The 25127-nt window shown below is 40.2% G+C and overlaps 1 protein-coding gene across 3 annotated transcripts in view; it reads right to left on the reverse strand.

Moving 5' to 3' along the window:
* Positions 1-25127, reverse strand: part of KCTD19 (potassium channel tetramerization domain containing 19) — a 2598446-nt gene that overhangs the window by 1329370 nt on the left and 1243949 nt on the right. For all 3 annotated transcript variants that reach the window (XM_078669086.1, XM_078669084.1, XM_078669085.1), the window contains one exon: positions 9490-9632. In XM_078669086.1, the coding sequence (XP_078525212.1) occupies positions 9490-9632 (143 nt within the window). The remainder of the gene's footprint in view (positions 1-9489; positions 9633-25127) is intronic.

Raw genomic sequence — 25127 nt, forward strand, 5'->3', positions numbered from 1 at the left:
GTGTGCTCCAAAAAAGTTGTGTATTGTTTCTCACTTAACAAGTTTTTATTAAACAACTATTATCTTCTTCTTTTGTTACTAATATCATTAAAATACCTTCATTGCATCCCAATTACGTTAAGCAAGACAACAGGAAGTACTCCCGAGGTCGGGCATACATCCCACCCACCGGTAAAAAAAAGAAATGGTGGGGAGCCACGGCCAACTGCCGATTAGGTCAAGGGAGCCACGGGTCAAAAAAGTTTGGGAACCACTGCCCTATGAGGTTGTCTAGTACTTATAGAGAACATCTGGCAGCTGAAAATGGTAAACGTATGCAATGACAAATGCAAAATCACAAACAAGAATATATGATGTATAGCTACAATGATGATTACGCTGGAAGATCTAGAAATAACTTTTATTACTGGGAATACTATGATTCATGCGAAACTAAGAGACAGACCATGTATAATCGAAATGAATCTCTAGAATTAAAAACATCATGATGCATTAATCATCCAATAGGGCCTTTAGTACCATCTCTCGAGGAACATCATTTTATATTAGAAAGTTGGTCTGTATTGGAACTCACTTAGAATAGAGTAGTATTGAAATGTACTACTGATTGTTTGAAAGCATCAGTGCTAATAGATTCGATCTTCAACATTCCCGGTTTTATAAATTGAGCAGAGATATCTTGGTAGAAACACAATTGACTCTTCATTAATCGGGTAAATATAGATTCTCATTGCTTCAGAATACTTGATACCATTCAAAGTATCCATTCTAAGATGGTGCCTGCGGTCGTCGCAACCACATTTTCAAAATCTCGTGAGTCTAACGCGATTTAGTATACACGGAAGTAGAGCGCTATGAGGGATTGAACGAGTCGGCATTGCGACCGGGAGAAATCTGTTAATCGGGAAACTGGCGCTTCAGTCGAAGATACTATCGCGGTAAGGAGCGTTATAAAAAATGGGTTTTTGAAGAATAGATAGCTGGGATATATACAATCAGTCATTGTGATTCTTTATACTCTTTGCAGCCTTAGCAGAGTTTGAACGTATTAATAGAAGTCTGATGAGACGGAGGATTTGTTGTTGCCTGGGTAAGCAAAATGTGTAGTTATCGCTGAACGAGTTTATATAATCACGGTGACAACTAGAATAATTGCACTTCGTTGTTGATGCAGTTCATAGCAAGTAGTTGTCGGTTTTTAGAATTTGTGAAGGCGCGAAAATTCAAACAGTAAGAAGGTATGGGCAGTCATGTACATTATTTTTATAACGGTGCATATAGAATGATTTAAGTGAGGACCAAAGGTAATGATGAAGATGAAGGTTAGGAAGTATGTTTGGTCTCCTCTGTGCTTAAGCAATATAAAGGTTTTGAGCCAAACTATAAAGGCCTATATCATGAACGCATTCTCATATAACAACTATGTGTCGCTTTCAAGGTGATAAAAGCTAACGCAGAGTGCACAGCTTCTCAGTTAGTGGTGTATATAAAGTGCATTGAAATAGTATTTACCAATCGTTCTTAGATTGATATCCACAGTTTCACACACTGAAAAAAAGTCAAATGACAAATGAAAATGCTTTGTATAATTAAGATATTTTATTTTTTAATTTGTTTGAATATTGATACCACAAAATGCGAAAAATGCTATTATATATGTTTCTTTACAGATCATTGGGCCCTGAAGAAGAGACAGGTCGTCCCGAAATGCATTGGGTTGCGACACAACTGGAATTTGTTTTCCTTTTTTGTAATAAATGTATAATTACAATTAAATGACTTTATATGATTGTCGACCATTGGAAATATATTTTTTTGATATGATGATTAAATGATATATATGGATTGTAAAAACAAATGATGAATTTAACTAATTGAAATTAAATTAGATTAGAGAGTAGTATTTACCCCCAAACGCTGTGCACTAGTGATTCCAGGTAGCCAAGTGGAACCTGGCCCCTTTTTTGTGTTTAGATTCATATGTGCAGACAGACATAGGCCATTAGTGCACGCAACACAATTTCAAACAAAACACATATTGTGTTAAAAATCAATTCAAAATAGGTTGCACAATCTACACTCTAATTTTTCAAGTTTCACTGTCTACCATTAGATTGTTGCACTCAATAAAGCAAAACATTTCTTTCAACGCAATTGCTAATATTACAGACAACAGAGCAAATACTAAGGTGTACACCATGGAGGAAGTAAATTAAATTTACAATTTAATTCAAGAAACCAAAGCATTTGACGCACAAAGTGGTACCGTCTCACAACAACTTAAACAGTTTGAAATTCTCACCAGGAGAAAATTAAACCAACGTTTCCATGCGGCAACTTTGATTCAATATCACAAAGTTAAAAGGATTCCCCGAGGACTCAGACTAGCAATAAAACCCATGTTATTCAGACTACAGCATAATCAAATTTTCATGGAAAAATGGTATGCGATTTTGAATAAATGTTCGCTAGACCTCATTTTACTTCTCATAGAAGAATTATCTAAAACTATAAAAGAATTAGAGGAAGAAATCTACATCATCAAGAGGGATATGTCGCAAAGAATGGATGACAACACATGGAAGCAATTCTTAGAGGACATGAACACCAGATTGGACAAATACGGGAAAAAACTGCTGGAAACAAAGCTTAGGCAGTTTAAGCGAGATACTATAGATTATAAACTTAACAAGGCCTACACATGGACAGAAGTATACGCTCAAAAACGGTTCACAAGGAAACCCCACATAGGATCATCAGAGGGGAGCGTAGCTTCTGATAAGGACACCCGCAGAGCACCATTAAAAGCCGCTGTCACTGAGAGTGGAACAAATGACAGAGGAAACATAGAAACTGCTTCCAGCAGTTCAACATCGACTTCTTTTTTAGCATAGGTAGAAGAAGTAGGGCAACCACCGGACAAAACTCAAGAAAAACAAATTTAAAAAAAACAGGCGAGGAAAAACGAAAAGCAAAAACAGGCCTAAGGAGTCAAAACAGAGTCTGATAATTAATATTTCATCAGTCAGTCTTACCACGACGCAAGAAAGAGTGTTAAATAAGGGGACATCTTTTGTTCCAACATACACCAGCACCAAACTTGAAAATGGAGAGGCGTTTTTCAAATTTATGCACGCACTCCGACTGAAGAACTTTTTCACAAATATAGCACCATCAACAAAAGAAACAACAGAATTTACGTTCAAACCAAAGAGTGCATTCATGGCCCTTATATCACATAAGACATTGGACACATTTGAAACCTTAGTGAAGAAAGATTTGGATAAAATCAATTATGTGAAAGCCAATAACATCAAGAAGAACCTCAGTCGTGCAGAATACAGCATATTAAAGAGTCTAGCCAACAATAAATTGATCACTTTTCAAAGAGCGGACAAAGGAGGGGGACTCGTGATGATGGATTCAAGTTTTTACTAAGGCAAAACTCAATGCTCATGTCAACGATACTAACACATATGTTAAACTAGAGACAGATCCTACTGCAGAAATAAGTCAACAATTGGAAACTGTTTTATCAAGAGCAGTAAACTTTAACTGTATTGATGACACCATTAAACGATATCTGACAACACAGTTTCCCAGACGACCTAAACTATATATGCTCCAGAAAGTCCACAAAAGCATGAAAGACCCCCCAATACAGACTTATAGTTTCTGGATGTGGGTACCTTTTTGAAACCCCAGGACGATTCATAGATGCTCGTCTGCAACCTTTTGTAAAGAATTGGGAGACATACTTAGAGGATACAACCGACTTTCTGCAAGGTTTACAGTTACTTAAAGGAGAAGTAAGTGATGAGTGGTACCTTTATACCATTGACGTGGTGGCACTATATACTTTGATTCCACACGCACAATGCTTAGAAGCTACTGAATGGGCATTGTTAAGACAATTAAGTGCTGACAATCGAAATTGCTTTGTGATTGAACTACTAGAATTTTGCCTACAAAATAGTTATTTTAAATGGAACAATACATCTATCTGCAGCTCAATGGAACTTCAATGGTCTTTCCTGGAGCCCCTACTTGTGCTAATACATTTATGGCAAAAATTGAATCAGATCACATTTTAAACAACATGGCATGGAAAGAAGGTTTAATCTTCTTCAGACGGTTTATAGACGAAATCCTTTTAATATGGAAGAGCACAGACGAAACTTTGATTGAAAATATTACTAACGTGAGCTCCAGAAATCCCAGAATACAATTTACCTACACTATTAGGAAGAGTGGAATAGCCTTTTTGGACACTTGGATTGAAATAGAATCCAACAAAATTGTCGCAAGATTATACAAAAAAGAATCTGATTGAAACAATGCACTTTAATGTCAAAGCTTCCATCCACCATCATTGATCAGAAACTTGCCATATTCACAATTTCTAAGGATTCACAGGATTACTACCAATACACACACCTGTATAAAAACCATGGAAATTCAAAAAGAAAACTACGTAGCGAGAGGATATCCAGAACCATTACTGGATGCTCATGTAACAAGAGCCAGATCTCGAGCAAGAGAAGATCTTCCATTAAAACGCACCAAACAAACAACTGATAGATATCTAAATACTCAACTGTTTCAACCACTATAAAACAGATAAATCATAAACGTAGGTAACTTCTCATGGAAAAATCTGATTTCAACGGAATATTCAAAGATAAACCTCTGTTTGCTTTCACAAGGGCTCGAAATTTGAAAGAGATCCTATCCAATAGAAAACCTAATACCACAGTGAACAAACCGGGAACTACCAAATGTGAAAATTGCATTCACTGTAATAGTGCCTTCATAGGTGATACATTATTACACCCTTGAACGGGTGAACGCATACAAATTAAACATGCTTTCGACTGTAACTCAACTCATGTAGTTTATTCAATCAAATATTCCTGTGGACTATTATACATTGGTAAAACTGACAGGAAGATGAAGACTCGCTTAACAGAACATAAAAGTCGAATCAGAAATAAGAACACAACCTCAAGTTTGGCCACACATTGGGAAGAAGCCCGACATACTATAGCACAGGTCAAATTTCAAATAAGAGAACAGACACCTCCACAGGAAAGGATTGACAACTCCAAATTACTATTGCAAGGAGAAGCTCACTGAATTACAAGACTTAACACCCTCATGCCTTTTGGGCTGAACGAAAAATTTGGAATGTCGTGTTTTTTATAAACACCATAAAATACACTCGCTTAAACACACTTTTCAATTAGTATACCTCAAGATCTCTATTAGACAGCTTAGAGCCTTATAATAGATATGACAGCTTATAAGAGATGAAAAATGTTGAAACAAGAGTAATGCCATGATAAAACTATTTATACTCTATGAGGTTGTCTAGTACTTATAGAGAACATCTGGCAGCTGAAAATTGTAAAAGTATGCAATGACGAATGCAAAATCACAAACAAGAATATATATGATGCATAACTACAATGATGATTACGCTGGAAGATCTAGAAATAACTTTTATTACTGGGAATACTATGATTCATGCGAAACTAAGATACAGACCATGTATAATAGAAATGATGTGTTCATTTTTAGGCCTCATAATGAATCTCTAAAATTAAAAACATCATGATGCATTAATCATCCAATAGGAACTTTGGTACCATCTTTCAAGGAACATCATTTTATATTAGAAAGTTGGTCTATAGTGGAACTCACTTAGAATCGAGTTGTATTGACATATACTACTGATTGTCTGAAAGCATCAGCACTAATAGATTCGATCTTCAAAATTCCCGGTTTTATAAATTGAGCAGAGATATCTTGGTAGAAACACAATGGACTCTTCATTAATAGGGTAAATATAGATTCGTATTGCTTCATAATACCTGATACCATTCAAAGTATCCATTCTAAGATGGCGCCTGCGGTCGTCGCACCGACATTTACAAAATCTCGCAAGTGTACGCAATTTAGTATACACGGAAGTAGAGCGCTGTGGGGGATCAAACGAGTCGGCATTGCGACCGGGAGTAATCGGTTAGTTAATCGGGAAACTGGTGCTACAGTTGAAGATACTATCGCGGTAAGGAGCGTTATGAAAAACGGGTTTTTGAAGAATATATAGCTGGGATTGTGATTCTTTATACTCTTTGCAGCCTTAGCAGAGTTTAAAGCTTATTAATAAAAGTCTGATGAGACAGAGGATTTGTTGTTGACCGGGTAAGCAAAATGTGTTGTTTTCGCTGAACGAGTTTATATATTTACGGTGACAACTAGAATAATTGCATTTTGTTGTTGATGCAGTTCACAGCAAGAAGTTGTCGTCGGTTTTTAGAATTCGTGAAGGCGCTAAAATTCAAACAGTAAGAAGGTATGGGCAGTCATGTACATTATTTTTATAACGGTGCACATAGAATGATTTAAGTGAGGACCAAAGGTAATGATGAAGATGAAGGTCAGGAAGTTTGTTTAGTTTCCTCTGTGCTTAAGCAATATTAAGGTTATGAGCTAAACTATAAGGGCCTGTATCATGAACGCATTCTCATATAACAACTATGAGTCGCTTTCAAGGTGATAAAAGCTAACAAAGAGTCCACGGCTTCTCAGTTAGTGGTGTATATAAAGTGCATCGAAATAGTATTTACCAATCATTCTTAGAGTGATATCCACAGTTTCACACACTGAAAAAAAGTCAAATGACAAATGAAAATGCTTTGTATAATTAAGATATTTGATTGTGTAATTTGTTTGAACATTGATACCACAAAATACGAAAGAAATGCTGTTATATATGTTTTTTAACAGATCATTGGCCGCTGAAGAAGTGACAGCTCTCCCCAAAATGCATTTGGCTGCAACACAACTGGATTTTGTTTTCCTTTTTTGTAATACATGTTTGATTATAATGTAATCACTTTACATGATTGTTAACCAATGGAAATATAATTGTTTTATATGATGATTAAATGATATATATTGATTGTAAAAACAAATGATGAATTTGAGTAATTGAAATTAAATTAGATTAGATAGTAGTATTTTCCCCCAAATGCTATGCACTAGTGAGTCCAGGTAGCCCAAATGGTACATGGCCCCCTTTTGATGCGAGCACTGAGGACATGTCCTGATGTGTGTGACATGTCTTGATAGTGAAATATTGCCAATTTTGTTTTTTACTATTTAAAGGCTATCTGTCCCATAGAATAGAATGGAAGTTTATTTCTAACATCTTATAAATATAACTTCCCATGGGGACAAGATAGAAAGATGGAGGTTGATCTGACTGAACTCAGAATATAAAAATGCATCTTTTAGTAAAGATGATTTTTATATTGAGTGTTTGAAAATATCACTTTAAGAAACTGGGTATTTTCTTGCTTAGCCATCCTGTGTGCCTCTGCTGGTTTGTGGATTGACTGTCTGACTTTTGAATAACAGGGGCTGGGGATGTGCATTCTCTCAGATGGCAACCGAGGAGGGGGTGTTGATATGTGTCCTGCCTTTTCTGAATGAGGCAGGGCTGGGCTGAATAGACCTGGTATGCATTTAGACTAGGGGGAGGAGATTTTCTTGCACCTGAATAGGCCTGGTCTGCCTTACACAATGCTGTCTTCACTACCTGCTGGGCAGCTGCACCAGAGAGGACAGAACTGGTTTTGACTGAGCATAGGGCTTCTCTGCCACCAGAGAACAAAGAGAATTGCTGTATACATATTGGGGCCCAGACCTCAGAGCTTTAGATTACTGCTGAACTAAGGAACCTGCCAAGAAGAAGAGCCGAAAAAGCTGGAGGATGAGTACTGCCCCTGTGCTGTGTGTTGTAGGGGTTGGCCTGCAGTGTTTGCTTCTGTCTTGGGCAGGGAAAGGACTAGAATATGCTTTTATAAATCTGCTGTTAGAGCTTTTTCTAAGTAGAGCTTGCCTACTGTTGGAAGTCTCAGGGATCGAAAAGACTTCAAAGATCACTTCTGGGAATCAAGAGGAACCTTTGCCAAGGAGAAGAGCTGGAGAAACTGAGGAGGAATAATGCCCCTGTGCTGTTTGCTCTCTGGGGTTGGCCTGCCGTGGCTTCTTTCTGGCAAAGAAAGGGAAAAAGACTTTGCTGTTTACTGTGTCCTCTGCTTAAGGAAGATCTCCAAGGACTTGAAGAAAAGCTAGCCTCCTGTTCTGAGGTCTCAGGGACACAAAGACTTCACCCCAGCTCCCCTGCTACGATTTCTGACATGCCAAGAGGTGTCTGTAGCTGTTCTGGGCCTCTGGAGGTTGTCTGGCTGTTGGGAGCTGTTTAAGCAATGCAACAACGAGTAGCGTGATATATCCGTGCCTGTTTCTGATGCATCAGCGAAATAACTGATGCAGCTCCTGCCCGCGGCTCAAAAAAATCACAGCGCATTGCATCTAGTGCACCGGTTCCTGAAGTCTGAGATCACCGCACCAATTCCATCACAAACCCTGCTGTGTGGCTGCAAGAACCGACTCATTGTCCCGGATCGTTGCATCGCATCGAGGCGCCAGGTCTTTCGCATCATTGGGGGACACAGTAAGAAACCGATGCATCCCCCCCACGCAGTACGAAACCGACGCACCACCTCCTCTCCGGTAAGGAACCAACACATCACCTCCCCTGTCTAACAGTTAGGAACCGATGCATCACCTCCCCCGGAGCAAGGGACAGATGCATCACCTTCCCTGAGTGTAAGGAACTGACGCATCACCTTCCCTGCGACCCATTTTGTTTGTGTGCGCAACGCATCCAAGGTACTTTGCGTGAAAAGTGCTGCAATTTGCTTTGAACTGAACTATTTCTACCATTTTAAAGGCATATTTGTATTACTGTATTGTGGATTTTTGTTGTTTTGGTTTTGTTTGGTTTAGATAAAGATTAGTTATTTTTCTAAACCCGGTGTGATGTCCATTTGTAGTGTTTTCACTGTATTACTGTATGTGTTTAGAAATGCTTTAAACACTGCCTTTGGCATTGCCTGTCTGCTTGTGCCTAGCTAAAACAAGGGGGGTGAGCAGGGGTTATTTTAGAAGTGTATCCTCCTTCCCCTGACTATGAAGAAGGGTCCATACTTGGACAAAGGTAAATACCTCTGCCAACTAGAGACCCCTATTTCTAACAATGACCAATTGTTCAGATTTTGATCATTACCCAATTCTTAAGGGTTCAGGGACGGCAACGTCTCTTTAATCAGTTTACCCTTCATTTGCTATCATCATCACCTGTGAAGGAGACAGAAATGAGGACATTTGAACGAGGAAGGTCAAGCCAAACTAGGATATATATCTGGTTTGAGAAAAATTGTTTTATCAAAGTCAATTAAACACTTGCATGCCACTTCTAACTAGTTGCCCCCAAAATAATAGTTGATGTCTTAAAGAATGACTGACTATGCTTTCTGCACGTATTGTCTAAATGGACAACACCATGATTGGTTTACAAGAATGCAATAGTAATTTTATTCCTCATAAAACATTTTTGTAATTAATTCTACTTACTTAAACTCATTTGGTAGCAATAACTTTCCAAGTCTGAGAAAGTTCAGTACATGTCTGAACATTTGGCCATCTCCATTAATTTGTAGAGTCAGCCCCCATCTAATCCAGTGAACTTTTGTCTGGTTGAGCAGTATCTCAGAATTCTGGAATAAGAAATCAATAGGGGTCTCTCATACAGAAATCAAATATGTATGGGAAACAAATCAGCTGCATAAACATTAGTTTACAAGCTCAAAATATTTTACCAATCTATTCTTACACATTTAAACAAAAATTAATTAATAAAAAGTATGTTATTTCTATTTGTGGTTGTCATTGATAACATGCATAACCCTTGGTACTTCTTTGATCCTCTACGTGACACACCAGGGTTACTAAGGTGTGTTATTTCCCTTCAAACACTTACAGAACCAAGAAATATGCACCTTTAAATGCCAACATGAAAGAACTCAAATAGTGCACTTCTAGCTGCAGTGACTGCGGGAATAACTCCAATTTTAGGCCTGGCCTCAGACTACTTTACCTATCTGGCAAAGCACATGAAAACACATCACACTGTATGTAATAAACAGAAAGGAGTTTGAATCACAACCTTTAGCCACCAGACTTTTGGTAGAGCCCCCTTCAGATATTGGCTTCATGGATGGTCAAATATATTTTGTATGAGCCCAAATCATTTATTTCATGGATGCTCACATTCATTTTGCATTGGCATGGAGCCAAAAGTTGTCATTCACCTTGAAGAAGGTACACACATACAATGCATGATATTACTTTTTGCACTGTTGCATCTAAGCACTGGGGAAGTTGTGTTGCAGGGATCCTGCTCATGAACAGAACTATGTTTGGGACCATAGAGCATCAGCATGCAGGGACTGAGTCACCATACCACATCAGTACCTATGGGCCTGAATCCGATAAGTTTATAGTGCCTCACGTGCCCTCCTAATTTTTACAGAGAGCCAAGTGAGTTGGCACCCCAGAACACAGCACTCTCGACCCTCTCAAGGATTGTGAAACCAGGTCATCCCCTTTAGTTCTCTCACTTGTGTTTGTCTGCCACAAATAGAAAATAGACACAAATAAAGCTCACAATATTTATTGGAAGTATTGTGCTCTAATACGCAATAACTGCACCACAATTTGAAAACAAATACAGGTCAGTAATGTCATTAGCATGATTAGCATACCATATACAAGGAACAGCTATGTCCCTTTAGCTGACAGATTTGCCTAATCACACCCTCACCACAGAAGCTTTAGTGGCGAACCCCATACCTTAGCATACATAGGTGGTTGCTCTACATCTCAGTTGAAGCAGCCCTCCCATCTCAGGACCTTTGTTCTGTCCCAAAGTCTCCTCTCTGTGTTTTTTTAAACCGACATGTCCCGGGGCATATGGCAAAACATGTGTTCAAAAACAACAGCTGGGTTTCTCTATTATGTCTAGGTGTTAGTGTTCAACCACAGAGAATAAAAAGGAGCAATGTTGTTTGACCATGCCTAAGCTGCTCCGACTAAATCCGAGGAAAAGAACAAAATACAAACACATGTGCAGTGTGTGAAAATGCAATATGGCACAAAAACAAGTGAGATATCTGGTAACGTTTGCAAAACAAGAGTGACTTGAAATGTGCATAGTAGGCAAACATGGGGAAAACGACATAGGGCTATATAGAGAACACACAACATTGATCAGGGTAATTGCACGACAAGTAACTAAATAATATGAAAAAGATAAAAAAAGAAACAAACTCAAAACATGTCTACAAAGCATGTTTATAAGATAGATTACCAATATATAACAAACAAATATGTTAATTTAGAAAACATAACCAAATTATTGTGCGCCTGAGGTATCCATAATGTCACTCACAAATTCAAAGGCCAGGAACTCCAAAAAGGAGTCAGTTTTCATAGAAGACGGTTGATCGACAGCCCAAGTCACAAGTTACAGAGAACAGGCATGATCCTAGGTCTCAGCTGATGGTGAGATAGCTAATGGATTACCTGCATCCGAGTTAGTGGAGCCAGTATTTAGTGATCCATGTGCCGATGCACACATCTTCTATAAGGGGTGGCTCATACCTCACATTGTGGTGTAGCCCCAAACCCAAGGGACAACTTTGAAAATGAGTCACTAAAGGACTCATCAGCAGTTCAATTTCCATGGGAGCAGGTATATACAAAGCCGGGCAAATAACTAGTGCCCATTCGAAGAGGCACCAGCGGCAGTAGAACACAGGTTGCACACAGGTAAACCAGGCAGGTCAGAATGTTAGTAACCAATCAAGTCTAGTTTTTGAAGAAGCAAGAGTCCAAAGTATCAAAGCATATGCTTACAACACTGCTGGAGCGGTGGTAATTCCAGGGGGTTTTCAAATGGAACATCCATTGCGTGGAAGCAAACATAGGACTAAAATGCCGCACATGAAGAATAACAGCAGGGCTGATCCTTCAAATACACTAGAAAAAAGTGAATGAATAAAGGTTGGTATTACTCCGAAGATAGTTTGGAATGAATTGACCAGGTTCGAAGTTATGATCTCAAAGAAATGCGTAAGACTGGCAGTTTTAGACAAGTTAAAAATTCAATTAACTTTTCTACCAAAATGTAGTGGGAGGTTCGTGTTTAACAGTGCCTGTATCTCGCTGGATGTCCATGCAATAAGGATCTGGAGTATCATATCCTGAAAAATATGTGAATTTGTCTTTGTTTTAGAGCTCCCTTGTGGGAGAGTCGGACAATGTTCCCACTGTATATAATTAAAACGTGTACGTTGAATACTGACCCTGTGTAGGAAATGATGGCCATAATAGTGATAACAGAACATACCAGCATTAGTAGCAGAATTAAGTCACAGGTCCTCTGATTCAAAAACAGTATAATATCCCAGCTCCGGAAGCAAACAATTTACAGTTTCAACATCCCAATCTTTTGAATGTAAACCAGGTACTATTACATCCCCCCAGAAACTTTTGATACATATGGTATTTGCAAGTTCTCAGTAGGACCAACTATGTTGAAAGGAACTTTATCACAAACAATTCCATCAGTTACTGGAACGGTTGAAATGTTCACGAGGAACAAGTCTCCTTTCAGTTTATGGGAAGAAGAAGAATAGAGGACTATCATCCCATCGACCAGTTCCTTAGCAGAACGTTCTGAGAGTTAGTGGCCATTAATCAACAGGAATAAAATTGTTACAAAATACAATCCACAGGAAAAGAAAAAACAAGGAAAGTGCTGGCCAAACAAGGCAGGACTAGATATGAAAAGACATGAAAAGAAAACAAAGATCCATGCTAGAGGAGTGTTTAAAACAGAAAAACTGTCTGAGGAAAAATCATCTTAATCCATATAAAACCCAGAAGCACTTAGTTTAAAAGGCTCAGGTTCTGTAACAGGACTCAAAACATCTAAAAGAGGTGGATCCACCAACTGTGGATTAGTGTAAACGACATCAGCTGCAGAAGATGCAGCCGTAAGAACAGTACTTACTTCGGTCATATTGCTGGTTGCAGGATCATTCTCCCCCCACCCCCAGTCAGGGAGTAACATCTTTGATGGGTGCAGAGGAATGTCCTGTGTAGTAGCATGAACACCCCATGGCCTACTATTTAGAATCGGGTACACGGTGTAGTTTGAAATGTTCAATGGAGGGAAAGCGTTTGCCTTTAGAACCAGGAAGCAGTGACAGGACAACAGTCCTCGTGCCTTGGAGGCCAAGGACAGGCACAGGTGCTTGGTACGATGACTCGAATAGCTATTTACTGGTCACTTTTTCACGAACAGGATTTCCAATTTTTGAAATCCACCAGAAAGCTTAGGTTTCTAGTCGGTATTTAAAAAGGGAGATGTGTTCAATAATTCACTGGATTGGGTGTCATGGAACTTTTGTAGATCCTGTAAGACAGTACAAAAATTATCTATGTTGAAGGTCGTGGCAGCTGCCACAATGTTTTGACCGTTAAGGTCTGAAACATACATTTTGATGTCAAAAAGTACTTCGTATGGAGACCGCCCACTCAGAGATCGTTGAGGGAAGTTATTTAGAGCCCTTTGAGCCCTGTAGCGGTGATGGACTCAACTGTGTCCAGTGCCTAATACTCTAGCTGTTAAGGACTGCTTTAAGTCACGGTTCATTCTTTTCACAACAGAATCGCCCTTGGACCAGTATGGGGAAGAATAATGCACCTGTGCACCCAGGGATGCATAGAATCCAGTACATTTTTTACAGGAAAGTCTGGCCCAAGTCCAAGTGAAATGCACTGCATGTATATGTCCCGTCAAAGACTTGAAAATCTTCAATAACAGTTCAAGCATCAGCTGGTCACTGTTGCCAAACCCAGAGAAATCTAGACCAAGAATCAACTTCAAGTAAAATATATTTGAACGTACTGTCCAAAATCAGTAGACCAAAGTGATCCAAATAAATGCAGTTGAAAGGCTTGTTGGAGACCAACATGTGTGTCTGCTCTGGACGAGCCACGATAGAAGCTGTAATTTGTTTATAAATGTCACAACAAAAGACAAATGTTTTGGCTTGTTGATATAAAAAACAAGTTACTTACCAGTAAACTGTTGTTCTCCAGTATTGATATATTTTTTTTTTTTTTTTTTTTAAACATTTTTATTTATGGGTGGCACAAGCAATTTCAACATATACAAAAATACTTCATTTAACAAAACTTTCCAGCGTCTGCATAAATGTTTGCAAGAAGCAGTTATACGAGAAAAAGATAAAAAGAAAAAAAATAGTTAAACATAAGAATACGAGATAAATAGGCAAAGGAATCAGATACATCTAAAGGATAGCAAAGTAATAATATAATACAGGGCTTCAATTCAGATTAGTTCTACTCATATGTAGGAAACAGGCAACCCCAGATTCTATCTATTTTGATCAGTGCTTTAAATCCTCTTTTCCTAGCTAACAATAATTCCATATGATGAGTCTCTTTTACCAGGCACCACCATTCATTTACATGAGGTGTTTGTTCTTCTATCCATGCTCGAGCTAAGACCAGCCTTGCACATGCTAATAAGATAAAAATTAGGTCTTGAAATAGAGAGGTATTTACCTGCAAGCCTAACAGAATCATATCTGAAGTTAATGGTTCCTCAATTAGTTGTTTCATTCTCAAGATATTTTCTAAGCTGTCCCAATATGGAGCAAGAGCAGGGCAAAGAACCAACATATGTTCTAAATCAGCAGCCTGAAGGTGGCATTTTGGGCATTTAGTGCGATCATTAAAGGTATTGTTGGGGGCCCATTTACTTATTTGTAAAGGGGTATAGTAAAGTTGACATATCGTTTTGTATGCTTGAAGTTTTAAGCTTGAAGAGTGGACTAGCGTATCAATCTTGTTTAAAAAAGAAGAAATTTCATTCGAACAGATATTGGTCGTAAACCTTGAAGCCCATTTCTGTGCTAATTTAGGACAGTCATCTATCTTACTTTCAATAAAACATTTATATCCTTGGCTTATAATAGCTTTCTTGTTTCCGACTCCTTTGTACATACATATCCAAAAATCTGAGTCCCCAATCTCTTTAAGATTTAGTTTCCCTATTAAAAAGTCACGTATTTGCATATACTTGAAGTAAGTATGTGTTGGTAGTTTATATATTAGACTAAGTGTGTCAAAATCCAAAAAGCCTAATGAGCCATATAGGTCCCCCAATCTAGTTATGCCTTGATTTGCCCATATCTTACATCCTGAGTCACTGAAAATACTTGGTAAGCCCGGGTTGTTCCAGAGGGTTAAAAGTGGATGATAGAATGATGCTTTATTCTGAATAATTGATATCTTCCATATACTGATTATATCTTTCGCGGTCTTGAACCTGACTCTCTTAAAGTAATTTGGGTCATTGTTTCTAGTCAAGAATTGTAAAGATTCTGATCCTAACATAAATTGGTGGAAAAAATATGGATTACTAGAATTAAACAGGCTCTGTAGCCGCCCCAAAAATGATGCAAAGTAATACATTCTGAAATCAGGAAAATTAAGCCCTCCTTTAATAAATGGTAATTTCAAAGAGGAAAGGGCTCTGCGGTTCTTTTTAAAGCCCCATATAAAACTACCCAATATACCATCCAATTTCGTTAGTTTCGTTAGTTAGTGAACATCAACATGGTTTTGTAGTAGGCAGGGATACAACTCAACATGTAAACACGGCTATTACCTTGTTTGACATGGCAGCCATTAATCCCTACCCACTCGGAATGATACTACTTGACGCTGAAAAAGCTTTTGATCGAGTGGGGTGGGATTATTTGTGGGCAGTTCTCAAAGAAATTGGGTTTAAAATTAACTTTCTAGCGAAAATTCAAGCACTCTACGACTCCCCTAATGCTTTAATAGGGTACGATTGCTTAGTTTCTTCTAAATTTTCAATCTTGAGAGGGACTCGACAGGGATGCCCATTATCACCTTTATTGTTTGCTCTTGCTATGGAACCTTTTATTAACGCTATACAATCACAGGAGATGATAAAACCATTTACATCAGGGGTAAACTCGCTTAAAATTACCGCTTATGCAGATGATTTGGCAGTTTATACAACTGATGTGATTGAAACTATGACAGGAATTATTAAAGAAGCAGACGATTTCGGTGAAGTTTCTGGATACAAGTTAAATATAAGCAAGACTCAAATTATAGTTAATTATAAACCACTGACACAAGTAACGGGAATATGCCACGCTGCAACTTATTTAGGTATCAAATTAACATCAAACATTAGGGATATAATGGCATTGAATTACGACGCTTTACTTAAAGACACTCAGACTCTCCTTAAAAAATGGCACAAGGTGCCCTTGAATCTTATTGGACGAATTAACCTCATTAAAATGAATATTCTGCCAACATTTTTGTATTTATTTAGATGCATTCCTTTGAAGATAAATAAAATATTTTTTAGTATTGATATATTTTATAGATTCACATGCTTGAATCTTCCCCATCCTCGTGGTGGGAGAGTCGCATAGTAGCAGTAAAATAGCAGTATTAAAATGTAACATTCAATTGCCAAAAGAAATCAATAGCCTTTACCAACCTATTACCATAGTTTTGAAACATCAAAACTCCAACCAATCAGAGCATAGACCAAAGAGTCTCCATCCCCTGCAGGGCCACCATACCTCAGATTTTGAGCACTAGTACAATTAGAGGACCAACAGAGGTAAGGAAGGGGAACCTGAAAGGGGATGAGTGAGGGCCACATGCGAATATATAAAAGATATTAATACTGGGGAACCAGTGTACAGGTAAGTAACTTGTTTTTTTCTCCAGTAGTGTATCTGTTATTGATTCACCTGCTTTAATCAGCATAGTAAGCAGTTATCAAAGGGTCAGCGGCGGCAGGTAAGGCAAATCATCCCAGAATGAGACCCAAAGCAGAAAATGAAAAAAATAGTCCTAAAGAACAGGCATTATGAACACACAAATATCTATATTATTTATTTATATATTACCTACTGGCGGTCGCCAGTAGGTAGTTATAGTTAGGACCTAGTTACCATAGGAAAATGGCACCATACTATTCCCAATAACTTTGGCGCCGGTTGACGAATCTTCGTGAAATTTCCATAAGAAACTTTAGACAAAGCTACAGGTCGAACGGGTGAACGGAATTCGCCCAAATTTGGCAGGGAGAAGCGTCTTGGTCTAGAAAGCACGCTTTTGTTCATTTGGTGTAAATTTGTTCAATAGTTTTTGAGAAATATCGAAATTTACAGATATCGATATTTGGGAATTCTACCATCTGATTGGCTGAGGCGTTACCAGCACGAGCTTGCTGCTGATTGGCTGAGAGCAGTGCGAGCGGTTGCAACTAGGAAGTGTTGGCCCGCATTTTGTGATTCGGTTGAAGCGACTAAGGGGAAAAAAGTGGGAAATAGGAGGGTAGGAGCACTGTAACATCTGTGGGGTGTTTAGGGTGTGCTATAGAGGGGGTGCAAAGCGAAGTATGCACCCCTAACGGTGTGTAAGTGGTGGGCTACGGAAATTAAGTGAGGCATTGCGTAGAGTCTGATGCAGGAAAGGTGAGCTGGTACAGGATCGAGGATTAAAGTGTGAGCCCAAATTGTGTGTCTTATGCTGTGAAGTCATGTGCCGTGGCCGCTGCACTACAGTTGTGGAAGTAGTGTCAACATGTGTTTATAACTACTAGGACGAATTACTGACCCGTACTATCTGAAAGTCCTGGGGTGAGGAATATATGTGAGGTATTGTCTAGAGTCTCGTGCTGCTAAGCTGATCTGCTGCTAGAGTCGAGGATTAAAGCGTGAGCCCAAACTGTGAGTCATATGCTGTGAAGTCATGTGCGCTGGCCGCTGTGCCACATCTGTGCAAGTAGTGTCAGCATGTAGTTAAAGCTACTTGGATGAACTTTTGTTTCCAACATTGTAGCTTGTGTATGGTGCTTAGGTGGTGTTGTATATGGAGTGCGAAGGTAAATCAATACAGTATTTGTAAAGCGCAAACTACTCACCCCTGTGGGTGAGTTGAGCTGGGGATCAAAGCAAGAGGTCTGTGCTGCAAAGTAAGATGGTCTGGCTGCTGTGCCACAGCTGTGTGGAGAATACATATTGGCAAGGGTCCGGGAGTTGCCGTTAAATGGCCCTAAAATAGCGGGCCTAAGTTGTACGTTATAGGTTGGCTCTAAAAAGAGCCCTTGTGTTCATTAGTTGGAGCTACATATAAGTGTGGATGCACAGCTTCAATTTATTGAGGAAAACTCAGTTTCCCTGATCTGTGAAGTGTACTCCATCACTTCTGTATATATCCACCATATCAAAACGTATGTTGTTGTTGTAGATGGAGCCCATTTTGTGGTCTCTGAGGTATGCAGATAGAGCTTTGTTGACTTTTTCCGAGATTTTTCAATCTGAGGACAACATTGTTTAGACCATTTCCACTTCTGTCTTTGGCATATATTGGAATATACAAAGACAGTTTGAGGCAAAAGTAACATCATTGTCCAAAGGTGTCCTTCATAAGCATTTCCAAAGCTACCCCAGTCAATGTGCCTAGGTCGTTTCCACCACAGTGCACAATCATGAGGTCAGGGTGTTGGAGATGCAAACAGGTTTTAACCAAAGGCAACAATTGGTGCCGCTTCAATCCTCTCTGTCCAAACCATTTAATGTCCACATTATGTAAACCTAGGTCTAAGTCAATATGTCTCTGTTCTGCATACCTCTTGCACCAGAAAATATAGCTATGTCCTACGATCCACACTAGCATTTTGAAGGTATGGCTGGAAGGTATGGAAAGATGTGTGTAGCTCATGCAGTTCCTTCGTAGAATAAGAGATATGTTTAAAGATGGGAAACTAGTTTCTTTTTCCATACACAATGGTACCTGATTGGGAGATGAAAAACATTTTTTTTTAAAGTAGGGTGCACATTCGTTTTGTGGAAAAGTATTTTTGTGATTGGTTAAGAAAAAGCAGTTTGCACGTGGAGTACATATTATAGGATAAAATGTGCTCAACTCAAACACACCAGCTACTTGCATTCGGAAGGCACTGTTCGAACTTAAAACAATCGTGAACTTTTAACCTGCACATGCCGTTAAATGTTCGAGAAAATGTTGAAAAAAATATCGTTATGTTTAAAGAAATTGAGTAACTTTTAACCTCCACATGTTGTAGAATGTTCTAGAAAGTGTGTTGATAGAATAATAATAATCCACATTTGTAAAGCGCGAACAATCACCCGTAAGGGTCTCCAGGCGCTGGGGGCAGTCAGGAAGATTAAGCAAGCTATTGCCCAGAGTCACACGGTGCTGGGCTACTCTGCTGCCGGCGCCGGGGATCAAACCATGATCCCCAGATTCCAGCATCAGTCACCCTGGCCACGGCGCCACACCTCTCCCTTACGTTGCATTTCTGCCTTCGATGTGTACTTGAATATTAAAAAACTGTTTACATGGAAAAGTAGAAAGACTTTAATAGAGAGAAGTTTTGAAAGCTAAAAGAATCAAGGAACTATTGCAATTTGTTCTTTATTACCTACTGGCGGTCGCCAGTAGGTAGTTATCACTATTACCGGTCTGAAATGCGGTTTTGCTCAGAGTGGCATGGTGCTGATATTATATGGTGCTACACTCGGGTATGAAACTGAGAGTCTAAACTGTGAGGTCACTGCTGTAAAGTGATGTGGTCTGGTGTTTGTAGCATATGTGTGCAAGTAGTGTTAGTAGGCGTTTATACCATATAGCGAGTGGGAAGCGAACCACTGACTGCTACTGTATGTTGATAGTATACCGGAAGCAGGAAGCGGAGTAGTTACGTTTATCGGTGTGAAGACTTGGGGATGAAACAGAGCTGATTGCTGTAAAGTGATGGGCTCTGGGCACTGTAGGATACTAGCCGCTGTAGTATAAGTGTGTAAGTAGTGTTAGTATTCGTTTATAATATATAGGGAGTGGGAAGTGAATTACCCCCCCTACTGGTGTGAAGACTCGGGGATTAAACGGTCTAAATTGTGAGCTCATTGCTGTAAAGTGATGTGCTCTGGTCGCTGTACCATACCTGTGGAAGAAGTGTTAGTTTACGTTTATACAATATAGGGAGTGGGAAGCGAAATATTTACCCCTACCGGTCTCAAGACTCGTGGATGAAACCATGAGCTAATTGCTGTAAAGTCATGTGCTCTGTGTAGTATTCCAATGTAAGTCATAGTAGAATGTTAGTATGTAATTCTACTAGAATCTAAGTATGAAATGTTAGAATGTAGGGCTGTCATGAGGGGAACCTTGCGGAGTTTGTACACGGTGCTGGATTAGACGGTTGCCTTGCAGTCTGCTCCTGTTGGTGGTTGTTTCAGGTGTCTTGTTTTCTTGTAATAAATATACTTATTGGATCCACTGCTGTCTGCCTCTTCACTACATAAATTTGGCAACGAGCAGGAGAAGGTAAAAAGAAAGTACCACTCAGCAATATTTCAAAATTGCTTGCATTGTGCTGAAGACCCATTTTCTTCTTGTAGCTGTTTCTACTCATGCCGGGTCGTCGGCTCATTGAAGTGTCATCTGACTTCTTGTAGGATTTATATTTTGCGCTTCCTCTGCTTCTTCACTACATTCTGGTTGCTGTACTACACATGTGTAAGTAGTGTTAGTATGCATTTATACTAACAAATGCATCATGATCCGAGGGAGGGGGACCTCTCAGGCGCAGCTCATGCAATGATCTGGCATGTGCATTCGCGGGACATTTGTGTTTGCTATTGGAGGGTGGTGCATGGTTTCCACCCAGTGATAGCAAATACTTGTTTGACTACTTGAAGCGAGAGGAGGAAAACCTCGTATCGCTTTAATAGAGGAGATGCAGGTGGTAAAAATAGAGAAAAAAGAAGAAAAAAAAAAAAGCAGGGTCTCACCCCATCTTTTAAATGAGGCCCCTGGTGGGTAATGTTCCGTGGCCAATCCAATTATTATATTGCGGGGTCTCTGTAGGACTGGGAATCTTAATGTCAGATGTAAATTAGGCACGGAAGGGTACAGAGATGTTTTGCAGCCTAGGGGAGCGCCACCTTCCCGGGTATTGTTTACTAATTGTTCGGGGGCTTCGAGGCCAACTGATGTCCGGAGACCGCCACACTCCGGGGCTTTATTTAAATATGCAGGGTGGGCCTCGGCAGTCCCTGAAGCCTCAGTGGTCCTAGGCAGTGCCTTATTTGTTCGGTAATCACACGGGCAGTACTTTTTTTTTGTGATTTTTCAAAAACATTTATTAGTAGGACATTGAAATACACAGCATCGTGCCTACATCCAATTTGTGGCCGGCAGCACTATCGTTGCTCAGGTATAATCATCAAATTAGGAAAAACAGTGTAATCACAAGGTAGTAACACAGCAAGTCGCCTACAACCACATCGGGCCGGCCGCGTATCAATTGGGAACAGAAATATGTCGTCATTCGCATTGAGCAAAGATTACAACAATATCAACTGGCATTGGATATTAAAAGAACAATGCACAGCATTGATTTCCCCTGGCCACAAACAGGTCACACGCCACGAATATAGTGCATGCAAAGATGTAATCCAGGTGTCCCGGGCAAGTCATACCACAATTCCAACAGCAGTGCATCATCTCAAACTGACACTCATGTATAGAGGAATATACAGCGAGCAGGGGGGAGAGTTTCCAGTCAAAGCCCTATTGCTCTTCTCCCTGAGCCATGTCCTGCAAGTAGGTTACCAATGGTGCCCATATATCTCTAGGTTGAGAAGTGATTGGTAAAAGTTCAGCATATAGCGCAGATTGTTCCTGGCAGAATACCATATCATTGAGCCATTCTTTAAACTTGGGGACTCTCCCCCTGCCCCACCTGCAAGCTATTCCCCTTTTCGCCATCAACAATGGTAGTGCCGTATATCGATGACAAGTCAATGGGACATGTTTCACGTAGCTCAACAGCGCCACCAATGGAGAGGCCTCTATGTCTACACCAATCATCCGATGCAATGCTGCAAAAACATGACCCCAATACTCATGTATCACCGGACAGTTCCAGGCCAAATGCAAAAAATCAGCGTGAGGTGTTTTGCATCTATCACATCTGTCATTATCTCTAAGTTTACGCTTATGCATGCTGATGGTATAGTCTATGAAGATATTTGTAGTGAGTTATTCTCAGTCTGCTGCTGGACGAAATTCGTTCAGTTTGCGAGCAGCAGTATTCCCATTGCTCTTCAACTATGGGCTGCCTTAATTCCTCTTCCCATTTGGAATGAGATGGTGTGATCTCGTCAGTGTGCTGAGCGCGCATCGTGCGGTAAAGCAAAGATACTAGTCTCCTAGGTGTGGGTTGTATAAGGAGCGACTTCAATGGAAGAAGAGTCGGAGCTTCGTCCGGAAAGTTTCCATGCAGGGATCTGACACTTTGCCGAAGGCGAAGGTATAGGAACAGATCCATTGGAGTGTACTGTGCCCTCGAAATAAAGCATCCAACTCACGGAACTTTCCAGCGTCGTACAGATCTCCCCAAGTTCTAAGGGACAAGCGGTCCCGTAGTTTATGACAGAGCGCATCTTGTAATGTTATGTTATGTTATGTTATAGCGCTCTTGTATAGCGCACGGCTACTCAAAAAGAGTGTCCCGGCGCTTTAAGAGGGGTATATCTGGATGATACACCAACGGTAGAAGTGGCGAGTAAGGTGTAGGAGATGCAAAGCGACGCGCAATCTGCTGCCATGCCGTAATCGTGGCATTTACAGTATTCTGTGTGCGTTCTTGAGCAGGCACAGGTGTATATATGGCGCCATCTATCGGTACAGGGTGTGCCAACCAATGCTCCGCAGCAGGTTGTGGCATGTAAGGAGGTTGATGGACCCAAAAATACATATAGTGCGCCTGAGCACTAACGTAATATTGCTCGAAATCTGGTATATCAAATCCACCTACCGAATAAGGCCTAGTCAAAATAGCCCATTGTAATCTGGCTTGCTTTCCCCCCCATACCAGCCGAATCATTTCAGACCTGAGCAGCTTAAAGAATGGCCTTCCCGGAAAATAAAGAATATTCAAGAATAGGTACAGTAATTGGGGAAGGATTACCATTTTGGTCAGGGATGCCCTCCCTGCCATAGACAGCGGGAGCCTCACCCAGCAATCAACCTTATCAGTAATACGGGTGATGGCTACTCCATAATTGAGCCGCATAAGCTCATCTTTATTTCTGCTAATACGGATCCCTAGGTAGCGGAGGTCATCATCACACCACTCCAACAGGTAGTCCAGAGGAAACCGGACCGCGGAGTCAGTTAAAGGGAAGATGCAGGACTACCCCCAATTAATCTTAACTCCTGACAAATACCCAAAGACAATGAACTCTCGCAAGAGTGTATTCAAATTGTGTTGCGGGTTTTTTACATATAAAGTGATGTCGTCAGCATACATCGAGATCAATATTTGTCTCATGTTACATTGTAGTGCCATAGCATTGTGGTGCTGCCGCAGTCTCGCTGCAAGCGGTTCTGTGGCTAGGGCAAAAAGCAGGGGAGCCAGAGGGCACCCCTGGCGCGTACCTCTAGTGATGGAAAAATATAGGGATATGTGACCGTTAACGAGTACTTTAGCACCCGGCTTGTGATACAGAAGCCGTATCCATGATAAAAAAAGCTGCGGAAAGCCCATCCTGGTCATCACTGCAAATATGTAGTGCCATTCAAGAGAATCAAATGCCTTGGTTGCATCTAAAAATACTGCTGCAAAAGGCAATTCAGGTGCTACATTGTTCAGTAAGGTAAAAAGGGTTCTCAAGTTGTGCGAGGTGGCTCTCCCTGGAACAAATCCAGACTGATCTGGAAGAATAGGGTGCTCCAGCAGTAGGCTCAGCCTCTTGGCTATAAGTTTCGCCAAGATTTTGGCATCACAATTTATCAAGGAGAGCTGCCTGTACGACCCACAGTGATGAGCCGGTTTATCCGGTTTCAACAAGGATATAATCAAGGCTTCACACATTGATGGGGGGAGCGCTCCATCCTCTAAGGAGTCCTCATTTACCTCACGAAGAACCAGGGCCATGATATCAATGTAGGTCTTGTAAAATTCTACAGGAATACCATCCATGCCCGTGGCCTTACCAGACTGCATCTCCATTATGGCTTCCCGGACTTAATTTAATTCGAATGGTGCACACAGAAATTCACGATGTCTGTCACTGAGCCAGCCAAGAGCCACGTCTCCCAAGAAGTCATCCAAATTTACACATGGAGCGCCTGAGGTAGCAGACAGTGTTTCATAATGCCGCGTAAATTCGTCCAGTATGCCGGACGTATCACAACAGCGTGTACCGTGCGCCCTTTCTAATTCTACTATATAACTAGAGTACCTCGGTGTGCGGATCACGTCTGCCAGAGTTTTCCCAGGGCGCTCTCCCTCACCATATCTACGAGCACGCCAATGTTTCCCCCGAAAATTGATTTCTCTACGTGCCTCCTCAGTGTATTCTGTAAGTTTAGCCCGGATTCGTTCTCGTGTGTCTGCGGAGGGCGTGTGCTGCAGGGCATGTTCAAGCGTCTGTAAGTCGCGCTCTAAGGAACGTAATGTTTTTAATATGTCCCGCAGGACCCCAAAGCCTTTAGCAATACAAAACCCTCTAAGCGTCACTTTAAAGGCCTCCCATATGGTTTCCACACTCTGCACCGAATCCTTATTACGCACAAAGAAATCTAGGATCTCTTCTCGCAACTTTTCCTGGAAGACAGCATCTAAAAGCATACGAGGGTTCATTCGCCAAACGCTGTGCGGTGGGCTAAAATCTGCAGAAGACAGCGTAAGCTTAACAGACGGGCAGTACTTATGGTTTCATAAAGTGATACACTCATAGAACTCTTGCAGTTGTACAATTACCCAGGCTTCATTTGTCTAATAGTCAGTTAGATTATGTTTGGTAGGTGCACTCTAATATTAGATAACTTTATCCTTAAAATCTCTTATAAACAGATGATTTTCACAATAAATAATAGATAAGTGTCAGAAAAAGAAGACCTATACACTCAGTTATTTATTTGAAAAAAAATGAACATGTATTTAAACAAATAAATAGAAATGTAACTTAAATAGAAGAAACAGTATAATTAAAAAAAAACGTGGGTTGGACTCCAGT

Source organism: Lissotriton helveticus, chromosome 12, assembly GCF_964261635.1.
Source record: "Lissotriton helveticus chromosome 12, aLisHel1.1, whole genome shotgun sequence".
Lineage (NCBI taxonomy): Eukaryota > Metazoa > Chordata > Amphibia > Caudata > Salamandridae > Lissotriton > Lissotriton helveticus.